The 25,682-nt window shown below is 49.2% G+C and overlaps 2 protein-coding genes across 4 annotated transcripts in view; one reads left to right on the top strand and one right to left on the bottom strand.

Annotated features, from left to right (window-relative positions):
- The window catches only part of Rubicon (run domain Beclin-1-interacting and cysteine-rich domain-containing protein rubicon), a 30,086-nt gene extending 26,922 nt beyond the window's left edge, over positions 1 to 3,164 (bottom strand). The window contains exon 1 of the mRNA XM_077700642.1: positions 2,016 to 3,164. Within this exon, the coding sequence (XP_077556768.1) occupies positions 2,016 to 2,349 (334 nt within the window). The 5' untranslated portion in view covers positions 2,350 to 3,164. The remainder of the gene's footprint in view (positions 1 to 2,015) is intronic.
- A 108-nt stretch (positions 3,165 to 3,272) lies between these two features.
- On the top strand, positions 3,273 to 25,590 carry LOC144170694 (uncharacterized). 3 transcript variants are annotated; one of them, XM_077700640.1, is made up of 6 exons: positions 3,273 to 3,596; positions 3,844 to 4,002; positions 7,973 to 8,102; positions 13,878 to 14,127; positions 21,674 to 22,085; positions 24,121 to 25,590. In XM_077700640.1, exons 1-6 carry the CDS (start codon positions 3,583 to 3,585, stop codon positions 25,472 to 25,474), a joined length of 2,319 nt encoding a protein of 772 aa, XP_077556766.1. In that variant the 5' UTR covers positions 3,273 to 3,582; the 3' UTR covers positions 25,475 to 25,590. The 3 variants fall into 3 exon arrangements, with proteins under 3 accessions (XP_077556766.1, XP_077556765.1, XP_077556767.1); XM_077700639.1 differs by lacking the exons at positions 3,273 to 3,596; positions 3,844 to 4,002; positions 7,973 to 8,102 and adding an exon at positions 12,378 to 13,024; XM_077700641.1 differs by lacking the exons at positions 3,273 to 3,596; positions 3,844 to 4,002; positions 7,973 to 8,102 and adding an exon at positions 12,785 to 12,924.
- Positions 25,591 to 25,682: the final 92 nt, after the last annotated feature.

Raw genomic sequence — 25,682 nt, 5'->3', positions numbered from 1 at the left:
ATCAAAGGTTTTCTAAAATATCACAAGGTAAGGTAAAAGTCCTACTTGTCATTGGCGGCAGCGCCAAGGTCTGTGCTGAAATGCTTCTTTGTGCAAGTTGTTTCAATAAATTCAAATTGCAGTTTCAAGCCACGATATTATACTCCTGCTACGACGCGCCCAGTAGTGGAGCACTATGCAGTAAGGCAGCCTGAGGACTTTTACAGGCATCGAAATTTTGACGCATGGCTCTATCAGTAATAATGTGCCCACAGTGCAATGAAATACAGACCAGGTAACAATTGCAACAAAGACACTCAGCACTGCATTTTATATTTGCTCCTTTTTATGTTACCCTGTGCACGCATTTATAAAAGCTTACAGACTGACTTTGGTCATGCCCCAATAGGCGAGCGATTAATTTGAAGGTTGTTGGGCCCGCTAACTTGTTCTTACACTGAACCCGAATGTCTAATCTCGTTGCGAAAGCATCCCAAAATGAGTTTTTGGCAAGCAGTAATACTGGGTCGCAAAATTATATCAATATACATCATTTACATCATTCACCTTGCTACATCACAATGGCCCATTGTTCAGTTCAGTCTGATCCAATGAAGGGATGGAGTCAAAAAAATTGCGCAGACCAGTGCCGCCATTTCACAACTGCTCTAACAGGAATAACTTCCGATAAGGTATTCTGGATGCCCAAAAACAGCACAGTAACCTCTCACTGGAAAATATTTCGGAGTTTGCCGTCGTGCATGCACTGCAACCAATGTGAGAAGGGCTGTGCATTCGAAGCAGCACGGGACCTCAGTCTCTGCCCCACGCCGTCATCAGCGTATTTTTTATGAAGTTTCAGCATGTTTTCGTTAACAGCTACAGTACTGTTCTCAAATATACCTTCACTGGAAAGACGTTGCTGACCAGTACGTACACGAAGCTCGCACATTGCCTTCACGATGAGTCTACATCTTCCTGTACATGATGTCACCACTCCGCCTGCCTTGACGCGTCTAGGTGTGGTTGAAGAGCAAAAATGTATTTAATGATTTAACTGCTGAAGCTTCTCGCAATAAAATTTACAATTTTTGGCCGAAAGCTTGCAGCTAGAATGGTGAAATCACAGCAGTGGGTGGGCTTATTGTCTCATGTTTGTACTTCAGTAGATTTGAATGTTCAGTTGCAACTTTTCGGGCCTAACAAGTGCACTTTTGTTAGTACAGAATTAAGCTCTGCCACTCTTTTAAAGTGTGCATCACATCTGTTGAGGTTATTCTTCGAAAATGTCTATTTCTTAAAATTGTGCTTGACATGGGGAGCTTTTAATTAGGTTTCTAGTGCTCCGGGCAAAGATTAACACTTGTCTGCCCACAAATTAACCACAATGCGATGCTTTTGTAAGATACGACAAATTATCATTCCTGTTGCACACGGAAATTCGATTTGTGTTTTTGTGCATTTTTATGCGCAAGCGCACAAGTTCGTCACCGTGCCGCTTGATGCACTTGTAGCATCAAAAGCCACGAGCTGCCATGTTTACAGAAGTAAAAGGTCCATTTGATTCGTCTGCAATAAACAAGCTAGTCCAGAATGTACCACACTTTGCTGTACAATTCCCCAGTGGTGCATTCAAAAGCAGGACCTGTTCGTTGATGTCCCAGCTTCCCCAGCCAGCCAAGGAATGCGGATGCAGAAGAAGAAAATGGAAGCCTGGTTCCCACTGTTTATGCATGAAGGTGGAACCAGAACAGAACTGCTGTGATACGAACAGACCTTAACATAGTATGCAAACACCGGGTAACGAATTCCGACATTTTGGTTGACTTCATGACAGTGGTACATGTATAATGAGAACGCCCTGCAGAAGCTACAATTATCTCTATACGATTCTCTACACAGTGAAAAACGTACTAGTACCTCTATTTGCATCGCATTCAAGTTCTTCCCAGCACTTTTTTTTTCTACAGATGCGCATGCGACGAAAAAAGCGTACGGTCGGCGGAAAAGGGCGCAAAGAAACGGTAAGGCACAACCTTCATCTAGGAGGCTCCTCCGGGCCGTGCAGCCCGCGGTCAGTTGCGCCGGGTACGAGGCGGAGGTTCTCATTTGCTGCGGCTCGCTCGGAACCGGCGTCGGCGGTTTGCATTGCGCCTGGCCGGCCAGATCGGACCGCGAACGAACGTGGTGCACCTTCCTCGCGCGCTCTCGTGACGCAGTCATGCTTCCCGTGCTGCTCACAGTCCTCAGGTGCGACTCGGAGCCGCTCGCGCGCACTTCACGAACAATGTCGTTGCTCCAGCGCCGTTTCAGCTGCTGTGCCTCCGTGCACGGCGGGGGCCGATGTTCTACAGCTGCCGTCGCGGCCATGCCGACCGTTCAACACGGCGCACAAGTTTCCGATTCTCCGTAGTCACTGTTCCGCAAAGCGAGTCCCGTCTTGTCCACAGAGCGAAAGTACGCGATCGTATTTCACGAGCACTTTTGCAGACGGGAACATAACCGTACCTAGTCATCTGCATCAGCAGCCAGTCGGCACGATTGAAGTCCTGCAAGTTTCAAAAGCGGTAAATTCTCGTCTGCGGCACGTGACGTCGGTGCAGGCAGTCGCTTAAAATCCAAGCGATTGATGAGGAATTTTTGCGCGGAATCAGAACTGACGGATTCATGACGCACCGGCGACGGTTGTGTAAATACTTTCTGTTCGCGCGTGAGGACGCGTTCACCTCAAAGACACCGGAGGACACGCACGTTGTCATGACCCAGAAAGAACGATATGAAAGAACACCTCCAAGCGATAAGTTCCGCGGACTTGACTTCGCACGCCCACCGCGTCACCCCACAGAACGGTCACCCATACAGAGACTGAAAAAAAATGAAGCTACAAAAAAATAGCAGGTGTGGATCGGCCAGGATCGGCGGCTCAACTTCAGCTACGCATCCCGCTGGGAGGGCGCTAGCTGCAGTAGCAAAAGTCGCAGCCTCAAGTGCACGCAGATTTTTTTTTTTTAATATAAATAATGTTGGGTTTAGAATATGCATATCATTTGCGTAAACGCAAAAGGAAAGACATTGAGATCTTGCTGAGAATTGTAATTTGAGTTAAACTGTACATCCAACACCTTCGTTACGCACGGAACAATAAACGTAAAATAGAGAAAAGCGCACAATAAAGAAAAATAACCGCGCACATTAGTCATGCCAACCAGTAAAGCGTGCCGAGTGGCGCCGACGCGTGCATCGTAGAGCATTCGTAGCACGCGGAACCGCACAACGCACTTCGCAGCTTAACCTGAAGAAATAGTTCTTGAAAAAAGTTTTCATAATTTATAGTTTTCATTCCTTGGTTTGCATTCAGCAAGTGTCATATTGTTCTATGGCTGCCTTTGTAGTTTGAAATTACGTGAGGCGGCCTAACTTATATTGCTTACCACCAATATATTTTATGCAAGGCTGCGTACTGATACACTCCACGAGACCACGACGCCGAACCTGCCGAACACTGCAGCAAACGGCAAAAGGTTCTGTTAGGCCTAGAGCAGGGCGGCCTTGCGTCGTCGTGCTGACGGCAGTAAGTAACGCTACTGTTGGCGAAAGCTTCACATGAATCCTTTGACGTAGGTACCAGTTTTGCTAAGCGTTACAAGACTTTTTCATATTCCTTGAGAACAAAATTTTAGCGCTATAAAGCCCCAGAATGCGGGGCGCGGTTCTAGGGGACAAAATGGAGTGCCTCTTGTGATCGATCGTCCCTATGACGAAGTCGTTAATGAAATGTGGCAGTATTGCGTTGTTCTCGCTTCAGTGCACATTTACCTTTGTCTTGGTGGTTAAGATATCTTGGGTTTTCTAATTGGTCCACAGCAACGTCAAGAATATCACCAAACTCAACGAAACAGAGCTAAAGCTTGGGGTCACCGAAAAAACATCTTGGCACAACAAGTACAAGGACAGCGCTTGGATATTCGTCGGTGGCTTGGACTACCAGCTAACAGAAGGAGACGTGATCTGCGTATTTTCACAGTAAGTTTACGCGAACCTGCTGTGATATTTTTTCCCCATAAGAACCGGCTTCCCGAGCGCGTGAGTTGTGCAGCGCAGTGGAGGACAAAAGCGCGGGACACGGAAAAGAAACCAAGCCACATCTGGGCCAAAGTAAACTCAACAAGCGAACGCAAAAAGAAACACTTGGTGCGCCATTTTAGAGCTGAGACGTGTGCCGGCTCCGTTTTATCTTTGTTCGCTTTTAGAAATGCCCGTTTGACTTTTCGCGCTTGATGCGTTGTGCCTGTCTGAAGTCACAAAATGCCAGTCCCGTTGCAGCGGGCCTTTATTAAGGTAAAATATAAAGAACGGTTGATGTCCCACTAGACACGTTTTACAGCGACGCTGTTTAGTTTTAGCTCTTGTGGGAGGGGTACCCGAGCGAGGAATGCGTTCGATTTTTTTTGTTTTAATTCTGCTGCTCGATCATTAAGGTTCTGAAATGCAAGGACGCTTCTGCACATTTTGTGCGCGTGTGTGAGAAAAAGAAACAGTAGGCTGTTTATCCGATCGCGCTTGGATCACAATTTATGGTCTTCTAGATTGGTGTGGTGCTTGCCTGTTCATTATTTTGCGATTAGATTGGTGTGATGCTTGCCTGTTCATTATTTTGAGCTACAAAAAACTTCACCTATGCGACCAGCTTCCGCGCCATTTTGTAAACGATTGATTGATTATTGTTCTTCCCGTTTGTTAGGGGTGTTGGCGTGTCGAGTCGTAGTAGGTTCTAATACATGCACGCGAGCGCGTGGCAAAAGGCATCGCCGCGCCAACCGACGTTGCACATCTGGCGTCGAGACATCGATGTGCGCGTGCGCGTCCAACCACGCTCGTTACCCTGCTTTTTTCCTTCACTTCAAACGACAAAGCTGTTGGCATTAGGTGCTTGGCGCCGGAGGTCACTTTCTTTGCATAGCTAATGCCGCTTAACGGCTAAACACATCTTCCTCACGTCTGCGCTTCGGCAGTGGGCGGCAAATGTGAGATGTGCGTTGCTTGGTCTGCCCTACTGCTGCAACTGTTCCCTCGGCTCTCACAAGTCCACATAATTCGGTGCAAAAAAAATCAAGCATACTATTCGAGTTACAACGTAAGCACAACCAGAGTATCAGTTTTTTTTAGAACATGCGTTGGATCTAAGAACAATGCGTTCAAAGGTTTCCGAAAGGTCAGGCAAAAGCAAACTTTAAAATACAAAAATACGTGCTTGAGCTGCTCCGATCGAAAAATCAAATGGAACAAAATCGAGTATTGAGTATTCTCAACAAATTGCAAGTGTGCATTGCAAAACAGGAAGGGGGGGGGGGGGGGGGGCTATTGAGCTGAGTTACCTTTCATCGCATTTATTATAGGGGAAGAGCCTGAGGGTGGTAGGGAGCACGGGTGGCAGAAAACTGTCGTCTTTCGGCATTTGCAACGAAGCAAGTAAATACACGACAATCTTCTTTTTTTTTTTTTTGTCAAACCCATGTCCGCACCAATCTATGCTCGCGTATTTGCCCCTTGGATGTCTCAACACCAGGTGCAACGTCAGGTGGTGCAGCGATGCGTTCTGCCCTGGCTTATTTTGCTGCCATGTGTGTAATTTTAGTGCTGCTATTAGCAGAAGGCCTAGTTTAATTAAACATTGCTTTTAATTATTTCCTGCATCGATATTTGTTATAAAATAACCCATACTTCGCTGAAGTCTCGAATGCATTCAAACCGAATTATCGGAGCAGAAATGCCTTCGAGGCACGAATGTTATACTCGGTTACAACTCAAGAACGGCACCACCTCATGTAGTGTATCACTCCGCCAAAGCGCCGGACCCGTGACGTCAGTGCGCGCGTTTTGAAAGGGGTTTGCTATGAATGCGTGATATCGTCTGACTTGTCTCACGCAGTTTGTTTGTCGTCACTGGAGTCGTTTATAAGCATTTTAAGTCCAAAAAAATCACGAGAACGGCTCACGCCATGTTCAAAATATTCCCAGTAACGCCCTACTTGCGCCGCGTGGAGAAACATCCGGCTACGGTGATAAGGCACAGCGGCAACTTCCGGAGCCGTTTTTAAGTTGTCACCGAGTATAGTACCCTCGTCCCAGGGCTTTTATGCAACTTTCTTAAATACTGAAGAGAGAATATTTAATTAAGATGAACAAATTACTTTGGGAGTACCAGTGCAACATAATGAGCAAAGACCTGTTTGTTTTTTTTTTTTTTTTTTTCAAACAAAACAATGTTTTTGGTGTTTCCCTAAATTTTAGCGTCCCATTAGCCCACAAACAAAAAATATCTGAAAGTGCAAAATATTAATATTTATTAATAAATTAGAGAATTACGACATCTGGCAATTATATATTTTATATTGAGCAGAGACATCAATTTTGCATATGACTACATAAACCTACAAACAAAAAATGAGCTTCATTGTGCACGTATTTGTAGATTTACAGGCTTGGGAATGAAACTCGGACCGCCATTTTTTTCAGCCTCTGTGTGGTAATTTCGTCTTCCACGGAGCTGCTGCTGCTTTGTAGTGTCCAGCTCCGCAAAAATGAAACAGTGATATCTATCACAACAGGCATCACTGAAGAACAATTCCCCAGAAAACTAGCAGTTTTGGTTTCGTTCTCCATGCGATCAAAGAAGTTATGGCGTTAATTGACACCACCAGGGCCGAAAGGGTTAAACAGCCATTGAAATTGCAGTGGAGCGCTAACCCGCCGCGGTGGCTCAGTGGCTAAGGCGTTGCACTGCTGAGCACGAGGTCGCGGGTTCGATTCCCGGCCGCGGCGGCCGCTTTTCTGATGGAAGTGAAAAGCAAAAACGCCCGTGTGTACGAGATTTCGGCGCACGTTAAAGATCCCCAGGTGGTCAAAATTAATCCGGAGCCCTCCACTACGGCGCGCCTCATCACCTGCGTTGCGTCGGCGCGTTAAACCCTACAATCAATGTAGTGGAGCGCTGTAAATTACGAACACCATTTGAAGCCTGTCATGTCGGGTGCCATTCTTTTCGAATGTGTGGAAAACGCAACTGAAGTACAGGTATCAGTGACCTCCACAGCTTTCTAGCTTACCCTCTATGTATTGCCCTTAAAGGTTAGGAAGGTAGACGTTTATTAACTCATAGATTTCACTGGGAGTCATCGCATTCTAACAAAAGGGTTTATGTAAATATATAAATATAGATATATATATATTTCTACAGGCTGCATGCCTCATTTCAGTTGCACTTCTGCTCAGTGCATTTGTTCTCAAACAAGGCACTGCGTGATTTTCCTGTCTATATTGCGCTTCTGAGCCCAGCACAGCTGTTTCAATTTTTTTTTCTCAATTTATGGTACCTTTATGTTACAATCATCTTTTTTTTTATCATGTGAGCGGTTTCTTTCACTGTTCGCATATTTCCTGTCTGCCTTCTGGTCTTGTTTTTATCATTAATCTTAGTAAGATTGAAGGCGTGGTATTTGTCTCTCAAGAAAACCTAGTGCCAGTTTGCTCAAGCGTGTGCTCAGCGAGTTCCAAGTGAGACAATAATACATGACGTGCAACTACCTTCTGGAAGGAGCTGGCGACAGTTCTTTTTCGATACTAGTGAATTCCTTGACAGCAGTGAACTGCTTGACCTTTTTCAATGCTTGTGCATTCAAACGTGAAGCAGCAATCTGTGTTGCAAGTGTCCTTTTATTTAAACAGCTTAGTGTCAGAACGTGAAAACTAGCTTAATGGTTTTTTTTATATGCAAGAGAAATTTGTTGCTGTAAATGTGCACCCTTTAAAGTATTTTAAGCACGCCAAATAAATTTGATTAGAGGTTCGTACAAGCTTCTTTTGCTGTTGGCCAAAAGCAACTACTGTAGTACTACTATAAGTAGTCGTGTGCAAGGCGTGGTTGTTGCATAAGCAGTGGTCGCCGCATTGCATAGCGGCAGCAGACACTGCAAGCACACTGTGTTGTTTTCAGGTACGGGGAGATTGTGAACATCAATTTGATTCGGGACAAAAAGACAGGAAAGTCGAAGGGCTACTGCTTCATCTGCTACGAAGACCAGCGTAGCACTGTCCTTGCAGTGGACAACCTCAACGGCATTTCGGTAAGTGCCCAGGCTTTGTCTCTTGTCCCTGTTAGCAGTGCTGACTTTCCCACACTTTCATTGAAATTTTAATGCAGTCTGTGCTGCAAAGACGTTGATTACCTTGTGCCAAGCAAGAGTGTCTTGGGAAAATGCCTCAGTGGTTTCTTGCATTGGCCAGTGCTGATTGTGTTGTGCTACTCGTTCCAGCCCTTGACTGCATTGTTCTGCTGGTTTGGTCGCATCCCTCCAGTTACCTCTGACATTCCAAACACAGGCATTTGCATCGCTTAGATTAGGAGCCTTTAAAAGAGCACCGTTGAATTTCTTTTGGTCCTTGCTGTTCGTTATGCGGAATGCGAGGTTAGCGTGTGTAGAGGTACGTCCTCGTTTGCGCAAAAACACGGATTGCAGTTTGCACGCTTACAGAAGTTGCCACGTTCCAAAGGCCACACTATTGCGTGTTCATGATCGGGAAGCATGAGGGGCCATTGGGAGTTTGTGCGTGCTCTCAAGATGTGGGGGGCATGCATGGAGGAAAGAAAAGGCTTAGTGGGAGGGGCCGCCCATCACCTCTATTGAAGCTGGAAATGCCATTTTAGGTGCTCTCCTTTTGTGCTTGTATTTTGCCTCTCGCTCACCACCCCCCCTGTCTGCTTACCCCGCCGGCGTCGGCGCCTTACCGCCGTTAGATATCGACTAGGCTGGGCTGCGTTGTGTGATCTCAGCGGACTAAACTTCGCCGCCTTTGCTTTGGCGCGGTTGCCGGTGGCTTCCTGAGAGCTTGAAGGAGCCACACCTCTCCCAATGCACCAATGGACAGCGGGGCCTCCCCTAACCTTCTTTTCCTCCGTAAGAGTACACGAGAATTCTTGTGCGTTTGTCATTTCTCCACCCTGTCTGCTAGGAATGGGGCTGCCTCATACTGAACCGGAGTTAGATGCCTGTTGGAGTTCAGTGTTTTGCCTTTGTGCGAAATACACAAGAAAACGGTGTGCATGGGTTTGTCCAGGAGCGCATTTAGCTCGCCGGGTATTAACCTCAGTTCCCACGTGACTTGTGGTGCCTCTGACTCGAATCTTGAGCACGCGGCGTTCCGCCAAAAATGAGTTTAGAACCCATCCGCTAGAGAAATCTTGCTGCAAAAGAGCATTTTGCTTAATGCGTCTTTAGGCATGCATTTTTTTTTTTAGGCATGCATTTTTGCGCTAGCAAAGGCGTACCTTAGAGGCCAACTGCACTGAAAATTTCAGCCTCTTGAGAATATTGTTTCTGTTGCCTAAAAAAGGTTGACCGCAAGATACAAAATATTACAGCGGCAGGGGTGAGACAGCTGCGCATATTGTGCAGATTTGATACAAATTTGTTTTCCTGCGCCAGGCTGCTCCAAAAGCTTGAAAATCGCAAAAATTGCGCCAAACTGCTCCAAAACAGTCTGAGAGCCAAGGATTTTAGCACTCCCGTCAGTTCCAGTGCGGAAAAATGCTTACTGACGGCATAATTTTCCAGCACCCCCAAGGGGATGCTGTTTGTAAAGGTTTAATTGATTGATCATTGCATAAAAAACCTGCTTAAAATTGTCTCGAGGGTAGTTTTTTTTCGAAAGTCACAATTTCGGGTTGCACATGTTATATTCTGTGCACATGTTATATTCTGAAAACCATTGCAAAGTCCTGTAGAAAAAATGCTTAGGTGTACTGAGGCGTCAAACCGCTTGTGCAAGTTGATGAAAAAACGGCAATTTTTGGAGCGCCTTATCTCCGGAACGACATTACTGGGCACCGCCACCTTGGTGTGATGAAGTTATAAAAACATGGCTGCCGGCGAAGCAGTTCCTTGTGGTTCAGGCAGAGCACTCTTCGCCAATTTCTACCTTGGTTTTAGTTATGGGGGTGGCTGGGTTTACATTTAGTCGTTTGATCGGTTGCTGGAAGGGGCGCGACTCAAAAGACGGGAGCTCATCAAAAACAACATGGTGTCCGCGAATTCGCTGTGTTTCGGCCTTGAGTGTGAGGCCGGTACGTGCTTGAAGTGAAATTTCGGACTCATTGCGGTTTTATAAAACACTGAGTTATTGATGCCTTTCCCAGCGGACTTGCGAGCGACGGGAATAGGACGATCGACGCTGCAGGCTACATCGCCGCGAAATGTTCAAGCAGTCTTCGATAGCGAGACGGGCTATTATTGCACGCTAGTAATAATTGTTCATTTATCTGAAGTGAAATTTATTGCCAAAAGAAGGGAGGTGGATAAACATACCAACGTTACTTAGATTACGATCGTAGTGAACATGCACCTTGGGGATTGAAACGGGAGGACTGGTAGGGTGCGACGACTGTGACCTCACTTTGGCCGTGGCTCTACACTTGTGCGTAAAGACGAGTCTGCATGGGATTACAAAAATAACAATTTTGGCATTTACATGATAATAAAAATGCCTTGCGATCGCTTAGTTTTTCAATTCGATATTATCAATGGAACTCCACGCTATCTATGCATAGAGCCTAAGAATTCAAAAATGGCTAGTAAAAAGGTTGTGCAGTTCGTACCTTGTGATACTCTGGTAGAAAAAAACTTTATTGAAAGGCTGTTTCAGTGTTGTGTACGTTCAAAACCAATTAAAAGGTGCACTTTTCACCCGTGAGTTGCCAGAAATTTGATTTTTTTTGGCTCCTAAGGTGATATAATAAATGTCGTTCTTCTGCTCCAAATCAAGGTTCTTCTGCTCCAAAATCGATATTTCGCTGCTCCAAAAACTGCTCCCAAATCTGATTCAGCTGTCTCACCCCTGCAGCGGCAATACGTGTATGCGCAGTGCAAATCACCATCAAAAATCAGATTTTGAAACAAATTCAGAAAAACAAGGCCATTACGGCCGGGCTGAAGTGATGTTCCAGCTGGCGAGCGAGCAGCTGCACGCGGCTGGCAGGGTGGAGCAAATCTGCATGCAATGCCCTTGCAGCAGCCCTTGGAGAAATGCGCCCAGCAGCGCTCGACTGCTTCTCCTGGCTGGGCGGAGGAAAAAGCGCCCAGCCAGCTGCAATGTAACTTCAGCTCCTCGGCTGTTTGCGAGATCTGCTAGCCGGTGCAGCGTCACCTGTGACGGAGCTATTTTAGATGTTTCGAACTAATTAACCACACATTTCACGGGGCTACTGTTCGTGCCCAATTGGTTTGGTGGTGTGACCTGTACATTCGTGGTAAATTTGGCCGAGGTGAAAGTTGAGTGCAGTTGGGCTTTAACTCACTTGCCAGACACCGTCACAGCAATGACTTAGCTCACGTCACAAATTCCTTCTATTCGTCTGTTAAATTGTTTTAGTTTTTCTTGTTTTTATGTGCCTCCAACTATGAGTAGGTTTTGTTTCTTAAGAGACCATCGTGACATCGTGTAGCCATATCCTCTTCAAAACATTGCCTTGTTAGAATAATGCTCATGCCAGTTTTACAAAAAAGGGTTAATATCAATTTAGATCAGCTGAACGCGTCTAGTTCTCACCAGCTTGGCTGTCCAGAACAATAAATAAACCGAAGGTTTGGTTGGTGATACCGTACTTTCCCTTTTGGCTAAACTGCCCCAGTTGACATCACTAGAGTGCTTACAAGGAGCTGAATACTTTTCCAGCCTGGACCTTCGTTCAGGCTATAAGACAGCATATTGGCAGCACTTGTGCCCTTGTAGGTCATATCGACTAATTTTAACTGTGCCTGTTTGAACAAATTTTTTAGTGGTGGCAGTTACGTATGTTCTCCGTTGTAGTGGGGTGTGAGCAACTTGTACGTTGTCCTCATGGCCTCTTCAAGAAACAACTTTGTTATCGCAAGTGATATCAGTGAAGAGCGTCCTTTTTGGCAGTACTGTTAGCCGCTTTTGCATACTTACGGTAGTGTTGAAACCCTCCCCCTTTGGATGGGCAGTGAGTGTGTCTGTACTGTGTACTGTACACAGCAGCTTCTTGCTTCTCCTTGGTCCGTTGCGCTGGCTGGGCTGCTTGTATTGGGCTCGCTTATTCCTTTGTGAGTGGAAGGTCTTCCTTGCTTGTCTTGCAAAGCTGTTTGCGCACAGAGCCAGGTGAGTTGTGGGCATGGGGAGGGGTGCTTCTAGTGCTGTGGCGGCAGGGCGGTTGCGTTTCGGCCGTCCGGCGGTTTCCTGCGTGACCTTTCTGTGTGCTGGGGGAGGTGCAGAGGGGCATTGCTGCTGCCCTCGTCGGTGTAGAGGGCGGGTCTTTGATGCCGCCACTTTTGGCACTGCCCCCTTTCCAGAGTCGCAAAATGAGCGACACGCAAAGGGGTTGATTGAGCCGGCCTGCCGCCGCTCGCCGTCTTCTGCGACACTCCTCGTTAAAGAGGGCGCCGCCCCCCATCTCCGCCGCGATGGACGGGCGGCGAGCGGCTGCATTCGTTCTGCCGCCACCAGAGCTGCTGGGACGCCGGCACGGGACGCGGGCACGTCTGGAGCAGCAGCAGTGGCGGCTGCGCACTGCCGGCCGCAGCAGCACTGTGCGGCGTGGCTCCGCCCCTGTGTGCGTTTGGGGGCGGGGCCCTGTTTTGGGTGTGGGCCCATCGCCATCCCGTTCCTTGCGCGGGCGGCTGTGCACGCCTGATGGAACCGGGACGCCCCAGCATTGGAGATGCGAGCTCGTCTGGAGCGGCAGCCGCACCGTGAGCTGCGGAGGCTCCGCTCCCCCGCGCACTTGGGGGCGGGGCCCCGGTTTTTGGGCGCCACTGCCCCGCCTGTCCGCCGTTGGGGGCTCTGGCGGACACCCTCCTCCTCCGCCGGGAGGACTGCTAGGCACGCTGCTGCCACCGCACGGCTGAAGCAGGCAGCAGTACCCACGCGACGGTGCGAGCTCTCTTCCTCGGCAGCTAGCGGGCAGCTCCCTCCCAAGATGGTGGTGTCGCCCCCGGTCACTGCGGCGACATGCGTCGCACCTCAAGGCGGGGTGGGGCCTCGTTGATGTGCAAGTTTCCTGGGGAATTTTGTGGGGCACACTGGCATTGGGGGCTGCACCATTGCCGGCGTTACCTGCCCTGGGAGCCCTGAACGGGCGTCTGGGCTTGTTTGGCCTCGTACACCTTGTCGTGGTAACTTGTGGAGGCCATTTCATCAGCTTTCTTTTTGTAGCGGCTCACGAAGTGTGCGAGGTGCTTGTGCAAACAAAAATATACACTTGCATAGACAAGTTGGGGTATTTTCTTTTGCTGTGCTGCTTGTTGGCAGTGGCGCCCTCAATGCCAGTGTGTGCCATTGTACAAGTGCAGTTGACAGGAGATTGCTAGAGATAGCTCTTTAGAAAGCATGCATTCATCTTTTGCTTCCAATGGTAGTAACTGGGTGCTCAGACTTCTGATTTTCCCCGAAGGGCATAGAAATTTTAAGAGGCTTTAGCATCGCTTTGTGGTGGCATTCAGGCAGAAGCTCTGGTCGTGCTTGCCTGCCAGTCTAACACCTTGTTGTTTTCGGTTGGTCGTTTCGGTGAATACATTTCAAAATTTTCACTCTCGAATCACTTTTGTCAAAGACGTGTGCAGTGGTCTCGTATCTGTTTATCAACCGGCAGAGCACTTAACAGGGAATGGGACTGATTACTAAAATACATGGTTCTTCGCACAAGTTCTAAATTTAGCCGCAGTTGCGTCGAGCACAGTTTGGAAGGCACGGTTAGGAGCCAGGTCCCGCTTTGAGCAGTTTCTGGCTGAATGCCCTCTACCTAGCTGTCAGGCTTGCCGGCAGTGCTGGTTGCTGCATAGGGGGGGATGCCCTGACCTGTGGCATCCTCCCTCCCTGGTTTCTAGCTGTGCAAGCGCACCATTCGTGTGGACCACGTGGAGAACTACAAGCCCCCGAAGGACTCTGAGGACCTCGACGCACTCATGGCAAAGCTGCACCGTGAGGGTTGCGCCCCCGAGACAGTAGTGCGGGATGAGCGCAAGTCCGAGGACGACTCTGAGGACGAGATGGGGGTCGAGGACGGCCCGCAGAAGGGGCCGCCCCCTGCTGACGGCCGCGGGGATGACCCCGAGTACGCCAAGCGCCTGAGGAAGGGTGAGCAGCCCCTTCTCTAGAGCTGCAGAGGCGTGTGGGGGAGAGGGAGCGCTTTCACTGGAGGCATGTGGTTAGCTGCAATGGCACGTGCAGGTACTCAATATGAGAAGAACTCTGGCTGGGGATGTGCAGGGAGTTGCAGTCTGAACTTGCTCCAAGCTGCTGCCAGATTTAGCTATCGGTACAACAGGGCGGTACTTCCAGTTCTCTTGCACTTGTGTGTGCTGCATAACACTTTTTATTGCTTTTTAAGGGGCCATGCAGACAAAAGAAGTTTTGTTCGTTTGAAATATTGCCTCGTTAGAATCATACCACTTTAACGTAAACTTCGCTCTAGTACGCTTTATCATTATGAAGAAAGGGAACAGCAGTGCGACCCACTAGCTCATTTCCCGCAACAGAACTTATGGTGCCAATGGCCAGCTGCATGATTGGCTAAGGCCGGCAAAAGCAAACGCAAATTAGGCAGCGGGTGCAGAGTACGAGGTCACAGGCTCAATTCCCAACCGCGGCGGCCACTTTTCTGGTGGAGGCAAAAAGCAAAAACGCCCGTTTGTATGAGATTTCGGCGCACGTTAAAGATCCCCACGTGGTCAAAATTAATCCGAAGCCCTCCATTGCGGCGCGCCTCCTCGCCTGCGTTGCATCGGTGCGTTAAACCCTACAATCAAGCAAATCAGGCACTGCTTATAAGCTTGCCGAACGAGCTACTTGCGCTTAAATTTAGGGTGCATTCTTCCTCTCTCTCTCTCTCTCTCTCTCTCTCTCTCTCTCTCTCTCTCTCTCTCTCTCTCTCTCTCTCTCTCTCTCTCTTTTAGCAGTAAGAATTGTGGGAAGCAGTTACTGCGGCACTTTTCCGGATGACACTGCCTAGCAAAGCCGTTGGATGCATTGAACTTGTCTAGCACAACACTGACCAACTGACATAAGCGGCACAGCCACATGACCATTTTTGTCGAGTCATAGCTTGTGTTTCATGAAACGATTAGTGTGACCCTAACAAAAATACAGCAGTCATAGAAATCTGGCCAGAAGCAAAGTGCTAACTCTGGCACTTCAGCAGTATTGCAGCGCCATCTATGAAAGTGGGCGATAAACAAGATAACCGAACGGCCGTCTGTGAGATGGCAGCTGCCTTGGTCAGCAGGCTATCATTAGTTTTAAGGCCCTGCTCTGGATACATCATTGTTGACGTCATGAAAACGCACAATTTATTGGGAGAATTGAAATTTTTGCTTAGAATGTTTAATTTCTCAGTAAATAAAGAATTATTTGCTGCCGGGCAAGCACTGAGGGCAGTATAAAAAAACTACATCTTTCGATTAAAGCAAACTTATTTTGTCTGCATGGCCCCTTAAAATGCACAGCACTTAGGGGCCTGGCTTGTTCGGTGTCACGGCATCATGCACTCAGAGGCTTCGAAACAAAAACTGCTTCTTCCGGTCAGGATCGAGCCGGGGGCTGGGGTCCCTTGTATTATGAAGCTATCCCATTGCGCCAGAGGCACACACTACTGATATGCAAGGTGTTGGGGGTGACCTTTGTGCTGTACCGTTGCCACAGGTGCTGCTGTTGCTAGGCAACAAATAAGTATCTAAATAATAGAAAATATGCTGAGCACGAGGTCACAGGTTCGATTCCTGGCCGCGGTGGCCGCTTTTCTGATAGAGGCGAAAAGCAAAAACACCCATGTGTACGAGATTTCGGCGCACGTGAAAGATCCCCAGGTGGTCAAAATTAATCTGGAGCCCTCCACTACGGTGCGCCTCATCACCTGCGTTGCATCGTCATTAAACCCTACAATCAATCAATCAAATATAAAATAAGGAAAACATGATTTAACGCATTAATTACCCCAAATCTTGGAAACTCAATTCAGTGTCTCTTTATAGGTGCTTTCAGGGGCTGTGGCACCCTCTCTTGGCTACTTTCGGTATCAGCACCAGGTTGATACTGAAACTAGTCGAGAGGGCACCACAGCCCTTCTTGGCGGAAGAGCAGGAGCAGTGCCGCCTGTATCGGGCAATGTTATACAGGTGGTGTTGCAAGAAGCAACACAAACACAAGGTACTCGCAAGAATATAAAGGGAAACACTGGCAAATCACTGCTCTGCACCTCCAACAGCTTTCACGTTAAGTGGAACTGCTTTTTTTTTTTCCTCCCCTACCTCCGTTTCTTTCCCTCCTTTTTTTCCCCTCCTTTGATGGGCATTTGCAGTGTGTGCTGCACCCGATTGTCCCGCCACTGAGGTTTGCAAAAAAATACTTGGGAGTCCGGTAAGGTCATGACGCCTGGGAATGGCTGGCAAATTTTTGTGGTAGTTCAAGCACTTACACCAAGAACCAAGAGCACATGGTGAACGTTGCCGTCCTAAGGCGTAGCATCTCCTGTTCCCTCTTCACCCGTTGCGTTTTCCAACTGTACTGTACTGAACAGCTTTCAGGTTGTCTATTTTCTGTGGGTGCACTAGTTCTTTGATTGAGATAAGGGGATGTTATTGCTCGCCCTCGATGCTTCTCAAGCTCGCATGAAAGCTAGCAGGTCTGTCAACAGAATAATAATAATAAAAGTCACCTACAAGGTGCTTTTAGTTCCCGCGTACCTGCTTTTGGGCTCTTAGTGGCTCGAACAGCCAATACAAGTAAACGGAGCTGTGATTCATTATCAGCAACTTGTGGACCACGGAAGAACAAGACTCGGAATATCAGGATGTCAATGTTGCCTTCAAGGGAGAATTCACCGATGCTTGTTTTATTTAACATAGTTATCCTTTTTAAACTCGCTGAATTTCATTTCTGCCTCAGATGTTTCCACACTCAAAGAAAAATTAAGGGGCAATTGCGCGATGTGATGCGAAACAGCAGCACAGCTATGGTAAGGGTGCGATCAACAATTGCGATTTTGGGGGTCTTCCAAGCATGTACCGCACACCTCACCCTATACCGGGGTTTAATGTGTACTCAGTGCAAAGGACTTCGCTGCTGGTTGGTGGTATGAACAAGTCACTGTGAAAGTGCAAGCGGTTGTGTAGCACAAGCAAGACTAAATGCTTTCTGGAACACGTACACATCAACTGCTTCGGGGTTTGTTGGTTCGCGTGCGTGCACAGCAACATTCTTGAGCTATGGTAGTTTTACGAGTACACACCCCAGGTCCCACCAAGTAGTGCTGTTTTTCCATGGCCCAGGCTGTTAATCCGTTACCGCAGATTTAATCGTTCTTTTCGCGACCGTCACGTGGGCACCTGTTGCTCAGGCGTCCTATGTTGGGAAACAAGGAAACGCGGGGCAGTTTAAAGGAGCCATGAAGACAAAATACAAGTTTGGTTTATTAGAAAGTCTGCTTAGTCCCGATAACAATGTGTGAAGCAGTCGCGACCCCTTAGCTAATTTCCCGCAACTTTTCTATGACGTCACGGAACCTTGTTTGTGCGATTGGCGGCCGCCTAATTGACCTGTCGCGACGACACATGACTGGGCGTCTGTAATGGGGCCTCTAGTTCAATTTGACCGCATCACTTGAATGCTAACGTGCAGTTAACGCACTGAAAATTATGTTTTATTGTTGGCCCGTATGACGTCATTCTTGCTCATAACACATCACTGTGGCGCAAAATTTGAAAGTTTTTAAATACTTCTTGCTTTTTTTTTTTTTTTTTTCATTAAAAAACATCTTTTGTGGCTGTAATGGAGCTGAGTGAGATACTGAATCCTAGTTCTTTCAAATTAAACGAAGCTGTATTTCTCTACATGGCTCCTTTAAAGAGAGGGTCACGCAAGTGAGTATCCCTTTTGGAAGAGAGTGGGCAAACGGGGACGTGTTAGGTAAAGTGCTGCCACAGTTAAACTGCCCCCAAGGGAGGCCCCTTGGCGGGTCGTCAAGTTTTTGTTTGCCCCATCGCAAGTACGGCAAATAACGGCTAACTGCTGCGCGGTGAAAAGATCATAAGCATTAGCAGTGTTCAAATTTTTGCATTGCAGTGTCAGCAGTGGTGGTAAAATGAGCAATCGGAGCTCCATGCTAGCATACCAGCCGTGCAATTTATTGGTTGCACAGTCTCGTTTGCTGGTGTAGCCTCTCGTCGCATAAAATAAGCATGCGGCAACTCGCTCAAAGGCAGTGGCTGGCGAGTCGCCACACTTCTTGTCTGTTTTCCTTGTTGTCTAGCATAATTGTTTGCATTGGCATTACAATTGTATGATTGTTCAGGCACAGCATTGTTTCAGAGTCACCGAGCTTGCGTTTCATCTTTGCGGTCTTTAACTTTGCCGAGAAGCTTACTTGCTGGTACAGGAAATGCCACTGTGGGGTGCAGGGGTAAGGCAAATGGGGATTGAGAGAAAGGGAGGCTGCAGAATGTGTGAAAACATGGGGGATGGTCTGAAAGTTTGCGCATTCCTTTGGAAAGTGGAGGGGCAGTGTGGTCGAAGTGGACAGTTTAGGGGTTCCTGCCTGCTGCTGGGCAGAAAGAATTTTTAAAAATGTGCTCTTGTTTTCTCCAAAAAAACTGTTATGCTGTCACACCTATGCTTCCAAATGTATCACTTTTGCGAAACTTCTTACTTTGAAGTTTACCTTGCAAAGCAGTAGAAAATGAATGGCAACTGATAGAGATGCGGTTACCTGAGCAGTGACTGCGCCGTCTTTCAAAGCCATGTGCTATGGAAAAGGGACCGTGCTGTTCGCCTACCATGGCATGAGAGGTTGGCCCACTTTTATGGGAGTAACGGTGCAAGCGCAAAGCCATGCCAACATTTATTTCACTGGCACAAAACCGTGTTGTCTTTCGCTGACCTAGTAGCATGTTCCAAGTTAGAGGCATACGTGGAATGAATGCAGTTGAAAAAAATTGAGTATTAATTCACGTTCTCTTTCTGGATGTTGTATCTGGGAAAGCGTAGGTTTTTCGCTGTGCGATATACGTGGATGACTTTGTTGGATGGTTTTTTGTTTGGGCCAGGCTAGGTGCTGTTCTTGCATAGCTAAAAGTGCAACTAGTGATCCGGTTCCACTCGCTGCCACTTGTGAAGAGCATTAGACTCGCTGCTGAGGAAGAGAGTTCAGTGCTTGGGCGACCTCAAAACCATGATATGATGGTTTGCTGCCAAAAGGTGTAGCTTCAACCTATGTGTTGTAATAATGATTTTTTTTTATTGTGAAATTATGTGTACATAGGTTGATGTCTTTTGTTGTGTCGTCCAGCAGGGCAAAGCAAGAGATACCTTAACAATATCATGACACCGGAGCATAGCAAGGTAGGGAAAGTGAATAGGGGAAGGGAATATTTCTTTGTGGGGTCTGTGTTGTAGCTGTTCCGGTTATTCTTTACACCAGTGTTCACGAGGACACGAATGAAATTTTGCAGTGGCAGGGGATTTTGCCAGTCTTCTCATTCTGTGCTTTGTTGCGGGGGGCACAAGTAGTAATTGATCAGTTACTAATAAGCTGACTTCAGATGTTGATGTTGCTTACAAGAGAATTCTGTTGCAGCAAGAGTTGTTTGTGTATACTGAACTGTAAAGGAGTCGTTTGATCTGGCTGCGAAATCGGGCGTAGCACTCTTGCGGAATCTTGTTATGGGGAGTCTTTATTGCCTTGCTGCAAATTGTTCAGAATAGCCTGTGGGGGTGACACATTCTGTTAGCGTTTGTTTACTTATAGCAGAAATGGTAAACACAAGAGTGGTATACTTGTTTTTTCAGTTAGGTGTTCTATCGATCTAGGCCAACTTGTCCTGTCTTCGGTGTTCCTTTAAAGCCTGGTGCACACACTGGCTTTAGTAAGAAGGTTCCTTTTAAAGGGGCAGGCAGCCAATTTTTGTCGAGTATATTTTCTTTATTCCAAATGAAAGGGCGTCACTTACAACACTTTAACCCTAAACGATTTTCCTGGTAGCACCCTAGAACTGTTAATGCAAATTTTATGCAAAAGTAAAATTAATTCCGCCTGTTTATTTAAAATCCCCTGTGGTTTCCCTAGTATATAAAACGTTGGCTTTCATGCGAACTGAAAGAATCACTTGTCTGTCCCATTGAGATCCAGTCAAGATTTTGCACTAACTCTTTAGCCTGTTCCATTGAACACCTTTTTTTGTTTTTAACAACCGTGTACTGAGTTTGCTTATTATTACAATGCAGCAATGTGGTTCGGTTCTTGGAGAAATCGTCATTTTTGTTTTTCATTTCAACCATGCGCCTAAGGTTGTCAACTGTCATGGGCAGCAGGGAGATGCATTGAAAAACTATTGTCTTTAGAAAGGTTGGAACTTTCAGTAGGTAGGCTTTTCTAATCTTTATTGTAGGTTACACACTCAAACAAATAGTAAAGTTGAAGGGGGTGGCTCAATGCCAAGTTCCACTTTAGGGAACAGTGAAGGTGTATTTCAGATTTTTCTGTAATAGAAGGTGGGCCATCTTGGTTGTGGTTGCAAGAGTGAAGCAGTAACCACATGGAGCGATTTTTGCGAGAAGCACGACGGGTGATGCGACGGGCACCCACAATCGCTCATCCCAGTCACTTGTTGAGGCAGCTACATGAGAGAATTGTGCGAGCAACGGCAGAACGAGGTTCCAATATTGCCGCACTACACCCATTAGCATTATCAAAGTATGCACGGCCGCAAGGTTTTCAATGCGGGCATTTCAGTAAGCAGGGGGTCGTACTTTTTTAGGATGCACTGTGCTGCCACTCGCCACTTCCTCTCATTCTCTCCCTAAGCAGGGAGTTGCGTCCCTTACGGCTCTCCTATTGGCTATTCACTCAGGCCACTTGCTGGCGACGAGCGAAGCTTTCTGCCAAGCCAAGAACGAGTGAAGCGATGAGCGATTTCCCCCGCGGCAGAAAGTAGTTCTTCACTTGCCGCGTCGCTCCCCGTTCGCTTGCAAAATCGCACGATAAGGTTGGCTATTGAGGGTGCATTGGTGCCTGCTTTTCTTTGTTGGTGCAACAAGTTCTAGACCAACCTTGCTGGCACTGGTGGTAACTGCTTTTGGCAGTAATGTGCGGGAAGGGTCTTTATACGCAGTGTGTACCTAACGGTAGTCTGGGTCTAGAGTAGAGAAAACCGATTGTGTGTTGCTGGTAGTGGATTCATACAGGTATCAGTCCTTCTATAGTCTTCGTACTTATTATTCATACTATAAAGAAAGTGTTAACAAGGTAAGGGCCTACGTGTTTGTTTCATGTGGCTGTTAGTAATAGTACTGAAACACCTAAGTGTTACAAGCAGCCCTGTTCGTTTTGAGGCATAATACAGGCATGAGACAGAGGTAGTATAGTGCTCCTGTTAACTTTTATTATTGCCAGAAAAATAGCTGCATTTGTGCCACGCATGCAAATGGGGATAGGGTGTTGGCCAGAGGGCAGCAACTCTCTTTATGAATGACCTGTTAAAAACGCCCTACACGTTTGAAACCTGTTGAGGGGGATCCAACACTTGGTCTACCTTGCTCCTCTCCTCTTATTCCTGGTTTCTTGTGCCCCTTGTAGTTTGCCGCGAGTGCAAGGCCGCCTCTGTGAGCGCGCTTGCGTGTGTCGTCCTTGCAGAGAAGAAGAAGCTGAAGAAGGAGCGCAAGAAGAAGAAGCGTCTCAAGCGGGAGAAGCGCAAGCTGAAGCGCATGGCGGCCAAGACGGGCAGCAACCACAACCAGTCTGGCTCTGGCGGTGGGGGCGGGGGCCAGTCGTCGGAGACGGGCACCTCGGCCGACTCAGGCAGCGCGTCCGACAACAGCCCGGGCCGGCCCCAGTCGCCCCCGCCACCCATGCAGCCCGGGCCGGCCCCTGCCACGGCTGCCGCCAACGGCCTGGCCCGGCCCCCCATCACGGGCATCCAGAGCCGGCTGGTGAAGCTGGCCATGGCCGACTACCCGCTCAGCCCAGTGCGGGTCCGGTCGCCGAGCCCATCGGACCGCAAACGTCGAACGCCACCTGCGGGCTACCGCTCGCCGTCCTTCCAGCGGTGAGAGCCCGCTCTTGTTCCTGCAGCTGTGCACAGGTGTCTCTCTCTGCATGCCTCACCACACCCACACTGCCCCAGTATGCTTGTGGCAGTCCCAGATGAGGTTGGGGGTGGTGCCTCGATGCCGAACTCTTTGAGACAATACAGTACAGTACTGCCATACAGCTGCATGGCACGTTAGTATCATATAATTAAGAAACTTTCATTTCCCCGCCGCTTCGGCTCGATGGTCAAGGCGTTGTGCTGCTGAGCACGAGGATGTGGGTTCGCTTCCCGGCTGTGGTAGCTGCTTTTCTGGTGGAGGTGAAAAGCAAGAATACCCATGGTACGAGATTTCGGCGCACATTAATGATCCCCCCCCCCCCCCCCCCTTCCCAGGTGGTCAAAATTAACCTGGAGCCCTCCACTGCAGCGCGCCACATCGCCTGCATTGCGTTGGCGCATTAAACACTACAATCAGCATCAAGAAAACTTTCGTTTATGAGCAAGCTTCACAAGTATACAATCACAGGCACTCATTTTGGCCACATACAGGACACTCACTGCCTTTAACAGTGGTGTAAATGTAGCCCTTGCTGACACACCCCAAAACGCAACGTGACATTTAGGCTTGGGAGGAAAAAAAAGGTTATGCAAGTTATAACAACACAGTCTAAAACGGACTGTGAGAACAATACACATAGTTTCGTCGGCTTCTCCAATTCTGTGTGCAGTCAAAATACAGTAGAATCTCGATGATACGATTCTGGGTGATACGAATTTCGGGATGATACGAATTTCTGAAAAGTCCCGGCAAAATTGCATTGTTTGCAATGGGAAAAAATTCGGCTGTTACGAACGGACCTGCGCTGCCCGGCGGATGATACGAACGAGCCGGCGAGGCGCCCGACTGTCGAACAAGCAAGTGACGGCTCTCTCTCCCCATTTGTCACTCCTCTCTCTCCAGAAACGGCCGGACTGTTGTTTTCTGCTTGCAAAAACGCGCCCCGCACGCCCCATGCGCGCCGCGAAACCTCTCGCACGCTGCGCATGCCGCGGCCGGCGGCGGCAACATGGGGGTGGCTTCGGCCGCGAAGTGGCACGGCCGCTTGAGCGACTGCTTCTAGCCACTCTTTAAAATGCCGCTCAAGGCAGACACAAAGTTTCTTGTGCAGTAAAGGAGCTGATAACGTTTACGAAAACGGTACTATAAAACACCATCCGCGCCACTAGTGAAAGCGCCCATAAAATATCTGCCGGAGTGCTAAGCCTAAACATCTCGGGCGGAGCCAGCGGGCTGTCTCCAGCGTTGCGCAAGTCGTCAGCATCTTTTTCTGACCGAGGTAGGAGATACCGCGGGCGCGAAGTCGTCAATGCGGCCTTGAAAATACAGTGCGTGCAAAGCCAAGGCGTGCGAATCGCGTGCAAAAACACACCATGCGGTTCACGCTTGACTGTTGCGGCGTGTAGCGAGCTTGGACACCGGGATTGAGGAGACAAGCGCGAAGCTAGGCGAAGCGTTACGCGCTCCAGAAAGGACTGCTTTTGTGACGTGGTGGGTTAAAAAAAAGCAGAAAAAATCATGGATTTGTTCACGCGAAAGTGAGAAAAGAAATAAACGAAAACTTTTTTCAGCGCTCAATTTTTTGGTGTGTGTTGGTTCATACGAATTTCGGATGATAGGAATATTTTTCGCGGTCCCGCGAGATTCGTATCATCGAGATTCTACTGTATGTAGCTGCTCTCTGGCAGTTGTGCGTGGACAATCCGAAACAGCAGGTCAAGGAGACTCGGAAGCGACAGCTGCAGGGTTAGCTCCTTTTGTTTTGGCAAAAGTTCATGTTTTTATGTTTGTTGAAGCTTTTATCTTGTCTTTTGTGGAGTACATTGATTATTGATATTCATTAGTGATAATTAGCATGTCTCATTTGGGCCTTGTAAGTTTTAGAAATAAAGTTTGCAGCTTCTGGTTGATACTGTATGTTGGCTGCAAACTTATTTTTGCTTGGGAAGAGTTGTTTGTTTATAGTGCCATGATTTCTTTCCTTGCATGCAGGAGGTCCCCATCGCCGCGCCAGGCTCGTCCGCGAAGCCCGCGTAGGACGTCGAGCTCGCCGCGGCGGCGATCACCCAGTCCTCGCAAGCGCTCGCCCAGGCGTTCTCGGAGCCCCCGACGCCGTTCACCAAGCCCAAGGCGTCGGTCCCCGAGCCCCAGGCGCCGTTCATCCAGTCCGAGGCGGCGATCACCTAGCCCGAGACGGAGGTCCCCCAGCCCAAGGCGCCGTTCTCCCAGCCCACGGCGTCGCTCTCCAAGTCCCAGGCGTCGGTCCCCAAGCCCACGGCGCCGCTCGCCAAGTCCACGACGCCGGTCTCCAAGCCCCAGGCGCCGATCTCCAAGCCCACGCCGGCGATCACCAAGCCCTGTCCGGCGTCGCTCCCCAAGCCCTATCAGACGTCACTCTCCCAGCCCCATACGGCGCCGTTCCCCGAGCCCAAGGCGTCGTTCTCCAAGTCCCAGGCGTCGTTCCCCTAGCCCCAGGCGCCTCTCTGCTAGCCCCAGGCGCCGTTCCCCCAGCCCAGGAGATCGCTCCCCCAGTCCAAAAAGACATTCACCCAGCCCGCTTAAGCAGTCGCCTGTCAGACAGTCGGCCAGCCCGCAGCGCAGATCGCCAACCCCCCGCCAAGAAAGTCTGTCACCCCCTCCACCTCCTCACCGCATGCCTGGTAGCAGCCCCATTAAAGCAGGCTCGATGAGCCCACGCCCCCGGTCCCCCAGCCCCCAACGCAGGTCTTCTACCCCACGGCGCCACACACCTAGCCCCCCACGCAGGCGTTCTCCGAGCCCCTCGCGTCGCCGCTCTCCCAGCCCATCTCGCCGACGCTCCCCAAGCCCGCGCCGGCGGTCTCCGAGTCCACGTCGTCGGTCCCCAAGCCCTGGCCGGCGTCGGTCCCCGAGTCCAGTCCGGCGTCGGTCCCCGAGTCCAGTCCGGCGCCGCTCCCCGAGTCCAGTCCGGCGCCGCTCCCCGAGTCCAGTCCGGCGCCGTTCCCCAAGCCCTGTCCGTCGCCGCTCGCCGAGCCCTGCCCGGCGCCGCTCGCGGAGCCCTAGGCGCAGGTCAAGGAGCCCCCGTAGGCGGTCTCGCACCCCGAGGCGGCGCAGCAGCCGCAGCCCCCGCACACGCCGCTCACGCAGCCCTCGCGGCCGTCGCTCGCGCAGCCCAAGGCGGCGGTCACGCAGTCCGGCTCGCAAAAGGAGCCGCTCGCGCCGTCGGTCGCGCTCGCCACGCCGCCGCAGTCCCCGCCATTCGCGCAGCAGGAGCCGCTCACGGCGGGGTTCGCCACGCCGAAAGTCTCGCTCGGGGAGCCGGCACCGCAGCCGGAGGTCACACAGTCGGGACCGGCACCGCCGCTGAGTTCTTTGTTTCCTTGACCCTTACCTCTTGCTTTTACATGTCCCCCACCATTGTCACCAGTGTTCCTTGTAATGAATAAACCCGCTGCTCTGTGGCAGCTCATTGTCATGGAAGAAGGCTACCTCATTTGTCTCTGCTGCCTAGCATGGTGCAGAATGTCTGGATGGACCCCCTTTTTTTTAGCGCAGTAGCTGACCAATTTTTTGGA

Source organism: Haemaphysalis longicornis, unplaced genomic scaffold (genome assembly GCF_048455015.1).
Source record: "Haemaphysalis longicornis isolate Haplotype H1 unplaced genomic scaffold, Haemaphysalis longicornis Haplotype H1 scaffold_2, whole genome shotgun sequence".
NCBI classification, from domain to species: domain Eukaryota; kingdom Metazoa; phylum Arthropoda; class Arachnida; order Ixodida; family Ixodidae; genus Haemaphysalis; species Haemaphysalis longicornis.
The sequence above is the reverse complement of the archived record's forward strand: the minus strand, read 5'-3'. Positions and strand labels throughout refer to the sequence as shown.

Excerpts from the sequence above, each read along its gene's own strand:
- LOC144170694 (XM_077700639.1), top strand. The coding sequence starts at position 12,713 with ATGCGAGCTCGTCTGGAGCGGCAGCCGCACCGTGAGCTGCGGAGGCTC. Across the intron at positions 14,128-21,673 it reads CGCCAAGCGCCTGAGGAAGG|AGAAGAAGAAGCTGAAGAAG; the intron begins GTGAGCAGCCCC and ends TCGTCCTTGCAG. Across the intron at positions 22,086-24,120 it reads CGCTCGCCGTCCTTCCAGCG|GAGGTCCCCATCGCCGCGCC; the intron begins GTGAGAGCCCGC and ends CCTTGCATGCAG.